This window comes from Otolemur garnettii, unplaced genomic scaffold (assembly GCF_000181295.1).
Source record: "Otolemur garnettii isolate 467f Iridium unplaced genomic scaffold, OtoGar3 scaffold00026, whole genome shotgun sequence".
In the NCBI taxonomy this organism is placed as follows: Eukaryota; Metazoa; Chordata; class Mammalia; order Primates; family Galagidae; genus Otolemur; species Otolemur garnettii.
Genome location: NW_003852421.1, coordinates 12652132 through 12664862, shown reverse-complemented (window position 1 = coordinate 12664862; position 12731 = coordinate 12652132). Strand labels below are relative to the sequence as shown.

The 12731-nt window shown below is 47.5% G+C and overlaps 1 protein-coding gene across 1 annotated transcript in view; it reads right to left on the bottom strand.

The window, feature by feature from the left end:
* Positions 1 to 1495: 1495 nt before the first annotated feature.
* GMPR (guanosine monophosphate reductase) overlaps positions 1496 to 12731 on the bottom strand; it is a 43688-nt gene continuing 32452 nt past the window's right edge. Inside the window, exons 7-9 of the mRNA XM_003788321.2 lie at positions 8538 to 8580; positions 5774 to 5933; positions 1496 to 2016 (exon numbers count right to left, since the gene is read on the bottom strand). Of these exons, the coding sequence (XP_003788369.1) occupies positions 1836 to 2016; positions 5774 to 5933; positions 8538 to 8580 (384 nt within the window). The 3' untranslated portion in view covers positions 1496 to 1835. The remainder of the gene's footprint in view (positions 2017 to 5773; positions 5934 to 8537; positions 8581 to 12731) is intronic.

Here is a 12731-nt window from a genome sequence, read left to right as displayed (position 1 = left end):
GCTCATGCTTGCTAGAAACTCCATGAGCAGGGATTGCCCCCGTGTTTGTCTTCAAAAGTACTGCACGGTAAGTTTTTAGTGGGCTCACCTTGGAAAGATGTGGCTTCACAGTCATAACTTGCTCAAGAACTTGTGACTTTCAGGGGGATCACCTCCATGCCCACCTCAGGGTCACACAGAGAAGGGACACACTGCAGGTTAAATTCAGAGTTTTCACTTTATCCAATGAGGAATGGGGCCTCTTTCCTTCTGGGGTCTTTGTTAAGGGTTTGGGGGACATCCAACTAAGACTCTTCTTCTCACAAGACCTAATTGTTGAGGTCCTGACACACGCATTAGACCGTGACAATAAAGTAAGAAGGGCTGCCCCAGGTCCTCCTCCAGAGTAGTTTGGGCAATTATGCCTGTGCTGTGAGCAGATGTGGGGAAGCAGCCTGGCTCTGCCTTCCCTTTCTGTTTTTATGGGATGCTAATGGTTCTGTCTAGTGGCCGTGGTACTTACCTCACAGAGCAGCTCAAGGCAGAGGGCACCAAGTTCCCCGGCTCTTCCTCCCCGCCCACCCTGCACAGGAAGCCCAGTGGGTCAGCAGCAAGGCTGCTTGTTCCATCTTGCAGTCCCATTAGGATAGCTGGTCTGAAGGACACTACAAAGTGAGGTCCCCAGGCCCATTCCTATTGGAGGCAGAGGTGAACTTGCTAAGGCAAAAGGGTAACAGAGCCTTAAAAGTTCTCATCTAGATATTGGACTGTGAGAGACCGGCCCTTGGTTTACAGAGACAGAGCTAGTCTGCCAAAGCTTTAAACAACAGGGTCAAAACAGCATTCGGCTCTGTAGCGAGCAGGGTCTTAGGGCACTGTAGTAGACAGACGGGTGTCACCTCCTGGCACAGGACAGGATCATTTGGCACAGGACAATTCTGACTCTCATTTTAAGCCAGCGCCTTTTAGGATCCTACTGGTCAAAGCTTTTGCTGTTTTTCAGTGGTATCCACCTGCTAATTTCTTGAGAGATAACCTTTCAGTAAAACATCTTGTGGAATTTCAAAACAATTTATAACTTCTTTAGGAGAGGCCATCCTGACATGTTAGGACTGAGAAGGAAAGGAAAAGAGATGGTGGAAAATAAAACTGAAAAACCCAGACAGGGATAGCTTTCCCCCAGCAGTAGCAAACTTTTTCCCACATGTAATAAAGGAGTCAGTGAAAACACATCCCCATGACCTTGTGAGCATAACCTGGGAAGACAGTTCATGTTCGCCTGTCCAGTCAACTGCTTGTGGTGTTTTCCAGTAACCAAAAGCTGGAGGGGGTGGGTGCCAGCCACTCCAACCCTGGCTTATCTCCCCCACCTCCCAAGCCTCCCCACTCCTCCTATAGTGACTTGTATGCTAACAGCCAGAGTGTCTTGCCACTGGCCTGTCCAAGAAAGCAAAAAATGTCCGTAAGTACCATAGACAACTTGGGTCCTGCAAATGCAAACTCTAGCACTCAATCGAGTCTTAAGATAATAGCATTATATTAAAGTGAAACCATTTTCTTTTAAAAAAGAAAGAAAAAGAAAGGGAGGGAGGAAGAAAAAAGTGCAAATATTGGTTTTAACAATGAGGTTATGAGTTCTGGGTAGCTGGGCTCTGACCGCTGGCCCCATCTTCTGGGCCTCAAGAAGGCACGAGGGAGAGCCCCAAAGCCTCCAGGCGCAAGAAGGAGAGAGGATGCGTGTTCCACCATTCAGGAGCAGCCAGAAGCTGGTGTGACAGATGGGGAGGGAGATGGGGAAAGCGGGTGTGTGGGGGAGCTTCTGCTGAAGCCGACATCACTTCTTCTCATCCTGGGGGTTAGCTGAACAGCGTGTTGTGCTGTTGGGTCACCCGGATGAACGTTGCCCTCCTGCTGAGCTCTTTGAGTTTGGCGGCTCCCACATAGGTGCAGGTAGACCGCAGTCCTCCCAGAATATCCAGAATGGTGTTTTCTACATCTCCTCTGTAAGGTACTTCCACAGTCTTACCTTCAGAGGCTCTGGAAGAAAAAGGATGTTTCTTTTTATCTAGTTTCTTTTTCCTTAAGAACCCAGCTAGAATCGCTCCCAGCTGTAGCACTTTTCACAGCAAGACATCACCTTCTGACCCCATCCCTACATCCTTATGTCAAGTGCCAGCTTCTCAGATCAACAGGTTCCTCCCACCCAAAGAACACAGCATCACTGCTGGCTGCCCCGCACGCAGGGAAAGGAAAGCCTTGGTTAGTGACAAGGGAAGGGGGGCAGACCCGCACCATCTTGCACTGTGGTGTCTTCTCTGGCCATGTGCCTCCATTCTGCCCCAACAGAAACCGACTCACCTTTCTAGTCCAAGTCCGGATGTGCACTGACCTCCAAATAACCAGAGCCCCAAACGCCCACTGGGGAAAAGCAGATTCGGCAACAACATCCTGCTGCCTCCCCAGCTTTCTTTTGGATCAACAACCGAAAAAGCCCAGAGCTTCGCCCCTTGCCATGCCTGGACACAGAAACTGGGTGTCTTCAAAGAGGGGGTAACCAGGAGAAAAGGAGGATGTAAAATGGACAACTTGTCCCCGACAAGGCTATGTGGAAAGTACCAGCAAGGGGTGGTGGTTCCGCTCTGACAGCCTGCCTGTCTTCCTGGGGCACACTCTGTCCGGCACCCCTGCCCCCACCTCACCTCCCTGCTCTCTCCCACATTCCTTACTGCACCTGGTGCCCTGCACATGGTGGGAGGGCCGAGCAAGGGGGGGACCAAAGTAAAACCAAAAACTGCCTCAGCATGGGAAACCCCAGGGCTTTGGAAAGCATCTTTCACGCTTTCAGAAAAGCATTAAGAAACTCAGCTCTGGCACATGGCAGGACACCAACCAACATCGAGCTGTCCCTGCTGAACCCCTACCCCTCTCTTCACAGGGCCAAGTATCACAGCTTCATTCCACACATTGGTTCCCCTTCCTGCAAAATGGGGGTACGGTCCAGACAGCGTTACAAGAAGAAAGACTATGCCCAGAGGAACTGCAGCCTTTGCCACACGTCCTCATCTGAAGGCAGCCACTTTGTAGCAAGGACTCAAATTATGGAGCTCTCTAGCTGTTCTCTTCAATGGGAAAAACAGCATCTCTTGATCAGACACTCATTACTTAGAATTTCAAAAGGGTGTTAACTCTGCTGAATGTGCAAGACTATCCCCAGGTGAAATCTAGCTAATTAAATCATTGACTGGATACAGGACTGGCCTAGCAGCTGGTTAGAGTCCCCAGCTCAGGAAGCCAAAGTGACGGGCCCTACCAAGGACAGTGCAGGGCATGGCGTCCCATCACCATAGACAGGCATCTGGGCACATGTGCCTGCGATAATGGACATTTCATTTTCATAAGACACTTTCTTCCCAGGGCTTGCTGGAAATTATCCAGATTCTCTTCACCGTATCTCTGCTAACTGGTGATATCACCCTTTACAAGTCATTTATTGTTGATGCTTAAGTCTGCTCATCCATATAATGAAGGTATTTTGATCTGCCTCCCAGGGACGGCACGAGAACAAAATAGTTAATGATTGGGATAGCTAGCAAAGCATAAATAACTATGCCATAATTAAATATAATGTCAAAGTAGGGAATCATTTTCATGATGAGACCATGGTCACGAGGCTGCAAACTGCCAGAGAGAGGTGCACACACAGGCAGGCAGGACAGACACACAGCCTGCAGGGCCCAAGCTTCCTCGGGATGAAGGTTCTAGTGCTTTTGGCACTTCCCTCCCCTGAGATTTGACTCCACTTCCAGAATTGAGTCTTGATAGTCCTGAATCTTTGTTTTCCTGTTATGTCTCAACCCTGCTGAAATCACAGGAGTTGATTTTTTTTTTTCCTCCTTGGCTTCTGTTTGTGCCCCTAGCCTAATCTGGTCTTCCCAATCTACAATTTTGCTTAGAAGTGACAGCCCCAGGGCAAAAATGTACTCCAGGCCAAGTACCTAGTTGTCACTCAACCATAGTGATTCCCGGTACATGCGCTGCACCGGCCCTCAGATGGTGACAACAATTGCTGATAAAGCACTGAGCTTCCTGGCCACAGGTCCAGGTTAGCACCAAGGGCTAATCCCTCCCCCTGCCCAACTGTGCAACCTCCTCCATTATGACGGCATGGAAGAGGACCTTGAGGCTGGAAGGAACATGCCTCTTATTTCTTTTTTTTTTTTCTTTTTTTTTATTGAACGGTAACTATGTACATTAATGCACTTCTGGGTCTTATTTCTGATTGATGCAGGCCCTATCTCTCATTCGCAGCCTGCCTTCCCCATCCTATAATATCATTGTAGTTTTTCTTTCTTTTTTTCTTTTTGGCCAGGGCTGGGTTTGAACCGGCAACCCCCAGCATATGTGGCCAGGGCCCTACTCCTTTGAGCCACAGGCGCCACCCTCCTATAGTATCATTGTAATAGAGGTTCCCTAGAAAAAGGCTGGGAAGAATGAGAATTGCAGTCAGTCCACTAGAAACCTATTAAAGAAGAGAATTTTTGTAGTGCGTCCTCAACCCCTAGACCCTCCCACCCATAAATCTGAGTGGAGTTCTGAAATTTTACCTCTAGCTTGGTACAAACCTCAGAATGATACATCTAAAACCTGTAGCTTCAAAATGAGCTTCCAGGGGTGGAATGGGTGGTAGGAAATAGAAGTCGTCAGCTAGGAAGGGCTTAGGTTTTCATGCCAGCCCTGGGCCAGAGCCTGAAAACTGGAGGGAGAAGCCTGAGGCTTCCAGAGAAAGGAGATCAGCCTATTCACAGCTGACTTCTTACTGAGGATGCAAGACTGACTGTCATGCCTGCCTAGCACAGCTTGTCATCAGCACTAACTCTGATGAGAAGCAACAGCAGGCTCTATGGAACAGGGCAAGGTAAGGAGTATATCCTTCTGCCAACACATCTGTAAAACACACATGCATGGTTAAATGGGAAGTACAGCAGAAATGGCTTTGGGGATCCTGGATTAAATAAATAAACACACACACACATAAATCCCAGCAGAAGTGAGTGCCACATCTGCAGCAGGTGACACCATTAAATGCTGAAAACGCTGCCTGGGTCAGCTGCCAGAGTGTGGAGGCAGGTGAGAAGCTGTATGAGCGACTGCAGGTGAAACATGGCATTCTTCCTGGTGCAGTGCTGTAGACTACACCCACTGCTTCAGGTGTAAGGGGAGATCCATTCTTCAACCCAATCCTTATGGCCTGAATTTGTCTCAGGCCAGAGAACAGAGAATACAGAGATAGCTCAGCAAAGGCTGAAGGTTATAGAAGCTCAGGAACCAGGGTCAAAGACCAAACATAATAAAGAAAGATTCTGCAAGCACCCCTATCTAGAAGGGTTCCATCTCCGTATCTGGGGCAGAGACCAATATATATACAGATATATTTCTTATTATTTCATAATATTCACAAATATTATTATTGAACAGATAAGGCGATAATCCATCCTACCCCCAGAAGTCTGGGGTGTCCCTGTTCACTCCAGAACTGGTACTTGCTCATATGTAACCCTAGTAACATTTCTGGCCCATCCCCAAACACTTCTGCTCTGTCCTTGCTTTGGGGGAGGGGGGAATCCCTCAACACTGCACATACTAGCTGGATAAAATCAGGGCTTTTTGAAAAGAGCTCCTTTCCCAGGGGACTTACACATACCCAGAACTGATCCTCAGACCTACTCCCATCCTATCTCTTTAGGAAGCAGGAGAAATGAGGCCTGGCCGGTGGCCACAGGGACCAGCCCCTCACCTGTACTCTGCGACTCCTCCCGCGTGCTTCTTCATGGCCGTTTCTGAGCTCATTCCATAGAAGAGCATGAGCTTCCGTCCGTTCCTCTCAATCAGCTCTCCTGCACATTCGGTATGGCCCGAAAACATCCCTCCCAGCATGACAAAGTCAGCTCCAGCTCCTAAATGCCAAGGGACAAAAGGAAGCTGCAGAAAGAACTCAGGGAAAATGGACTCTGGGAAGATGTGAGCCTTTCCCAACTATCCCCAGCGCTCCAGCTACAGGCAAGAGAAAGCCTTGACCTTCCTCCTTCTAGGAAAAGGGAGAAAGACCCTGTGCAGGGAGATAGGGGCAAGGACATGGGAAAAACAAATGCAGCGTATTGAAGGCTAGTGGCCAGTGCTGCACACTCATATGGTCACTAACAACGAACTGTGACCACCTCCCGAGCAGAGCTCTAACCCTGTTAAAAGCAGAGAAACACTGAAAGTGGGCAGCATCTTAGAAAGTGCATTGTCTAATCTTGTACTTAGTACAGTGACTTCTCCGTCAAGTTCCTATCATGCATCTGGCCTGTAAGCTCTCAGGACTCTGAACCTCTGTCCTTCTACGTCATGAAAGGACCTCAGAACAGACTGACCCTCTTACGTAAACAAGAGACTGGGCACAGAGGAGAGAAGACTCTATATTACATGAGTCATGTGAAACTCTGTGCACCTCTGATATGAAGAATACTAGACTTCCATGGCTGGGCACAGTGGCTCTCACCTATAATCCCAGCATTCTGGGAGGCCGAGGTGAGAGGATCTCTTGAACACAGGAGTTTGAGACCAGCCTGAGCAAGAGTAAGATCACATCTCTACTAAAAAAAGAAAAATTAGCTGGCTTCATGGTGCATGCCTGTAGTCCCAGAGCCTAAAGCAGAAAGATCACTTGAGCACAGGAGTTAGAGGTTACAGCGAGCTATGACACCACTGTACACTCTACCCAGGACAACAGAGCAAGGCTGTGTCTTAAAAAAAAAAAAAAAAAAAGACTTCTAGAGTAAATAATATGCTACATTAGTCACTGAATATGAAATTTCCAAGACAGGGACGGAGGACACAGGGTATTAAAGTTGCCATTGGAGGATGTTGGAACAGGACTGGGGCTAGGTTTATCCCAGTGCATGGCAGGGTAGATGGTGAATAGCTGGTAAGAAAGCAAAAAAATATATATATGTGGAAGAAACAATCCAGAGTCACCATTCCTTATCCTGTTCATGGACAACTATGAGGAAGGACTCTTCATTACATATTAAGTAAGAAACTACTACTTCAACTTCTGAGTAAGTCTTACCAAAGATTTACATTTATAGTAGAAAAGATGACAGTAAGATACAGGTGCATTAAGTAATTAGGATGAAGGATGAGAGAGGTCTGGCAAATCCTGACGAGGAAGAGAAAACATAGGAACCTCTGAAAAGTGGTTCTGATGCCTTCCCTCCAGTCATTTAAACGTCCAGCATTATAGAAATGTGTCCTCTGTGGGGCTGGACCCTGGGCCTGGCACTCAGGTGAGCAAAGCACAGTATGACCCTTCTACATGACAGCAAGATCTGAAGCCCCTCCCTGTTAGGGTCTTAACCAAAATGCTGGTTCCTTGGTCCTCCTGGCATGATTGGAGGGGACAGATGGTGACTGGCACGCAACCAGGACCCGTGCTGACCACAACCTCAGGAGCAGAGCACTTGCTGAGCAGATGTCTACAGCAACAACATAGGGCATGGACACGCTTAAAAATGCTTTGACGTGGCTCAATTTTTTTCATTTTGGAACACTCTTATATCTTTCCCTAATCAGAGTGTCCCCTGACATGGTTCCTTCCCCCTGTGTTCTCCCTGCCCTGCCCTTGACTGTAGGATCATGACCTTGTCATTCCCCTCCTGGCAACCCAGAATAAAGGAGCTATGTGTTCCCTTCCACAGCTAAGATCTATGATTAGCACAGGATTAAGTCTCATTTTTTGACATTCTTTGGGTTGCTACAAAACCCTGAGTCTACAAACAATGCCTGTTTTTCTTTGTCATTATCAGGGTTTTTGTTTAAAAGAAATTTTTTAAACAGAATTCCTAAGACAGGAAGTTTCCCACCACCAAAAATTTTTTCTTTCCTTTTTTTTGCTGGCATCAGAAAAGGGCAGGGACATGGGAACTTTATTTCTGCCTCCTGCCAGCACCCAGAGCTCCCTCTGAACAGTGGAGAGACCCCACCCACCCACCAGCCAAGCAGCCAAATGGCTTCTAAACTTGGTTTGCAGTTAAGTGGCCAGCACAGCCCTATTTTACCTGGACTTCCTAGTGCTTTCCCAAGAAAATCAGGACAAGCCTCCTTCCAGCACTCCCTTCCAGGTCCCACAGGAAGGCAGAGGACACTGCTGCCCCCTAGTGGGAAGCAGGCTCCTCAGCTTCTATTGTGAAACTGCCATAAGGATTCCTCCTCTCCCTCACATGGGGTAGGTTAGTCCAAAAGACCCTCCCTGTACTCACTACAGGTCAGACCTGGCACTGTCCCCTTGCACAGATGACCCTAGGATTAAAAAGCCTTGATTTCACCTTAAAACTGGCTAGCAAGATGCTAACCCTCATTCCATCTCCTGGGCCACAGGACAGGGAAATACCAGACAGACTGAGAACGTCCCCAACAGGTGCCCCCTCCCCATACAGGCTCCTGTGCTACAGAGCTACAGCGCTCCTGGGTTCCTTCCCTCAAGCCTTCCCTCCCTCTGCACCAGGGCCTGGTCTTACCAAAGGCTTTGGCGACATCTCCTGGACATGTACAGCCTCCATCCTTCAAAGAGGAAAAAGAAAGCAGAGGACATCAGCAGGTGATCAATGGCCAGACTGTCCCTTCCCCCCTCTCTCCTCCTCCACCTTCAGGGAATGTTCCTGAACTGGGAGTTCAGACCCCTCAGAGCCCCTAGCCCTGCACAGAGGCCTGACTCTCCCAGTGAGAGAGGCTGTTGTCTTCTAAGACCCATCTAGGTTTCCTCTTGGGGTCAGAGGCTGGTGCCACACACTACCCACCTCCCTGCCTGGGCTCAGACGCCTGTCCAGGGAGTGGCTGAGCTGCAGAGGCTCAGCCTGAGGCTCCACCAGCCCCTTCCATAACCTGCCTAGCCATTCCACCACCCTGCTCATTCTCACTCAGGAGTCACCTTTCCCTCTGCCCAGGGTGAGGGGAGGTTTATTTAGCACAAGCGCTGAATTCTATAAGCCCAGAAGAAGACACTGAATTTGTTTTTTTATCTTTCCAGCCATCCATGCGTTTCCTATTCTTCATGTACAGTGCGCAGTGACCTCACAATCAAACATCCTTTCTTGGTGCTACTCCTCCCACACAGAAGGCACCCTTGGGCTGCTTCCGTGCAGAGCAAGACAGCCCATCTGGGGCTGCCTAGCAAAGCTCAGCTGTGGGGGTGATGTCCTGTGTCCGGCAACACAGGACAAGGTCTCTAGGATGCAAAGCTGGCTGCTTTTCTCTACAAATACAAGACACAAAATGCCCAGGCTGCTATCTGCTATGCCCAGTGCAGCCTGGGTGAAGTTCAAAGAGAAGAACAGCAATGGTATCCCAGAATAGCAGCTACATTCCCAGGGATAGCCAAGAAAACCATGGCACACAGATGACAGCAACAGGGCTCACATGATGGTGACAGAGCCCAAAATTCAAGGCCTTGGAGGGAAGCGCCTGTCCCCCCAAAGTAAACAGACACATTTTGGAAGAGAAAGACAGAAAAGACACAGGCTACCTGGGGTGCCTCATGTTACATCGTGCAGGTAGATGCACACCCCCCTGGAGATGGAAGGCATCTCCAGGGAACTGGGGTGAGCCACACTGCAACTGAGAACATAACAGGGTCTGGGACTCAATCCTCTTTTTCTACTTGCTTGGTAGGCCTGTGACTCTGGGAGCTAGAACGCAAAGACTGCTTCCTTACAGCTTTGCAGTTCTGATCAAAAGTTAGGTGTGAAGACTTTTTTCTTACAAACATTTACTAACCACAATTATTTTCTCAATTGTGTTATTCACACATGGCTCCTCTGAAACCCCCTCCCCCGCAGAGGGCCACAGGGTGCTGAGGAATGAGCATTCAGACGCAGCTTCTCCACGTAAGGCATTGGCCTGAACTCTTCCATGTGAAGATGGGACAGGGTTTGTGGCTCCATACGCCTCTGTAGTGAGTGCTTTAAAGTTCTGTCACAGTTATTTATTTTCCCTCTCAATGGTACACTTCAATAGTTCCCCTTTGCTTGCCTCACCGATCAGATCCAACTCCACACAACAGAGTTCCAAATGTATGGCCTTGGATCAAATAAACTTGTGCTCCCATTAAAATAGGTCCTGCACATATATGACTTAAAATTTAAAAAAGTCTTTTGCATACTCATTTGCATCTCCTCTGGGGTCCTGAAAATTCCGCGACTGTGGTCAGTGAGCTGGCCTGACTCCGAAGCCCTGGGCAAATGGGAACCCAGGGAAACAAGCCCTTCTCTCCCCAGGATAAACAGGCCCAGATGTCCACTGTTAGTACAACAGTTTGATGTGCCACAAAGAGAAAACTGTATTTGCAGTGTCACCTGTGCACACAGCCTGTATGCACTGATGAAATGGACAAAGTAGACCAAACAGGCCAGACTGCACATTACCCAAGACCAATCCAACTTCAGGTGACACGTGGAGACAAAGAAAGTTGCTCCCTGATGCTGTTTACACGTAATTTCCAAAAGTGTCCAAAGTGCCCTTCCATGTCCTTGGAGGGAGGGGGCAGAACAGTTGGCGCATACTCTGGTAATGTAAGTCACACATTTACCTTCCCGTGTAAATATTCAGAGCTGCTGGAAGATTATTTTTTTAAAAGCCCAACAATAACTCGGGGGTATTTTGCCCTGTGCAAATACACAAAGCAGCAATTTCTAAGGGTTTTGTTTCCAGAAGACTTACCATTATAACATTAAGTACATTATAATATTTAAGTTCAAAAGGCATCACATGACATGAGTGTTGATCTTTTGTGAATTGTCAACATACTTTTTTTTTTTTTTAGCATCCGTCTTTTGCTTAAAAATACTTGCTCATGGTGCCAGGTGTGGTGGCTCACGCCTATAATCCTTATATTCTGGGAGGCCGCCACAGTGCTAAGGGGACCCCAGGATCCTTTTAGGTCAGGAGTTTGAGTCTAACATGAACAACAACACAACTCTAGCTCTACTAAAAACTGAAAAAATTAGCTGGTCACTGTGGTAGATACCTGTAGTCCCAGCTACTCAGAAGGCTGAAAAAGGAGGAATACTTGAACCTGGGAGTCTGAGGTTGCTATGAGGTAGGCTGATGCCGATGCACTCTAGCCTGGGTTAACAGCAACTAAAGTGTAAAATGAGACAGCTGGAAGGAAATTGGACAATTTGGCAGGATCCAAAATATCAGATGGGCTTCCAGCAGGTTCAGGACTGTGAGCAAGTGGGAGGAACCTGCCTGTCTCAAAAAAAAAGGTAAAAAAAAAAAAATCAAAACACTAGCTCATGCCTACACAGAGGCAGCGGAGAACACAGGGCAGACTGAGAAAGTTCCTAGGTTATTTTTCTATCCAAACACAAGAACCTGAAGTTGGTAGTCTGTTAAGTGGGAGAAAACTGAGGCTCGGAAATGTGGAATGACTCCTAAGGTCACAGAGCTATGAAATGAAAGAACAAGATTAGAGAGGTTACTGCAAGATGACAGCGTTTTTGGCAATTCTTATTTTCTTTTTTATGCTTATTTGCATTTCTAACTTGTCTTAGGTTAAACACATTTTGTTGGAAAATTTTTCAAGCCTCAAACGAAAAGGAAGATTAAATTATTTGAATGAATTTTTTACATAACTCTCTAGAGTCTAAATAACGGTGTGACAAGAAAAAAATTAACTGGTCCCACCTTAATCTTTGCCTATGCAGGGGGTGTCCTGAATTTTTCTGCTCCCTGCCTGTCTGAGGCCCTTGTGGCCCACAAGAAACAGAGAAACCCAACTCAAGCCCAGTCAGTCTCTTGGGTATGCACACAGGCTGAACAGACACCGTGCTGTGGCCTCCTTTTGAACTTAAATGGCATAGATGTGCTAATTCAGCAACTAAGGTGTAAAATGAGACAGCTGGAAGGAAATTGGACAAATTGGCAGGATCCAAAACATCAGATGGGCTTCCAGCAGGTTCAGGACTGTGAGCAAGTGGGAGGAACCTGCCTATGTTCCATTAGACACAGGTTCCAGGGGGCCACGGCTGCTTCAAAGGAAGGAGCTGGAGTCACGGGTCCAAATCCCACATAAGTCTGTCCACTTGGTCTTCTGGCTGCAAACTGAACCCCTAACCCCACCTAAGAGATCTCTCATCACTGATGGAAAAGGAAGAACCTCGGTGCATACAAAAAAAGATGAGAAGTGCTACTTTCTATAGCACCAGTACCACAGGCCCAGGCTGTCACCATCCCAAATGGACAAATTCAGACCAGTTGCTTCCTTAGGTGCTAGCAGACGAGACCTGGTTCTGGAACATGAACCTAATCGATGCAGTATATAGCCACCTTGAAAGTCCTCCCTTTGGCCATCTGGTGACTGTAGTGATAATCAGCAATGAGGTATGTAGCACTTTTTCTAGGACAAGTTCTCCAACTTAATTGTCCAACCTCATATAAGCCATTACTATACAAGCCACTGATTCTTAAACTTGACAGCATGTCAGAACCACCTGGAAGGCCTGTTAAAGCAGGTCCCTGGGTCTCACCTTCAGAGTTTCTGATTCAGTAAATTGGGTCTGGAGTGGAGCCTAATAATTTTTTTAATTATTATTTTTTTAAGAGATAGACTCTCACTCTGTTACCCAGGCTGGAGAGCAATGGTAAGAGATCCTCCCACCTCAGCCTCCCCAATAGCTAGTATTATTACCTAGCACAGATAATTTTTTGTTTTA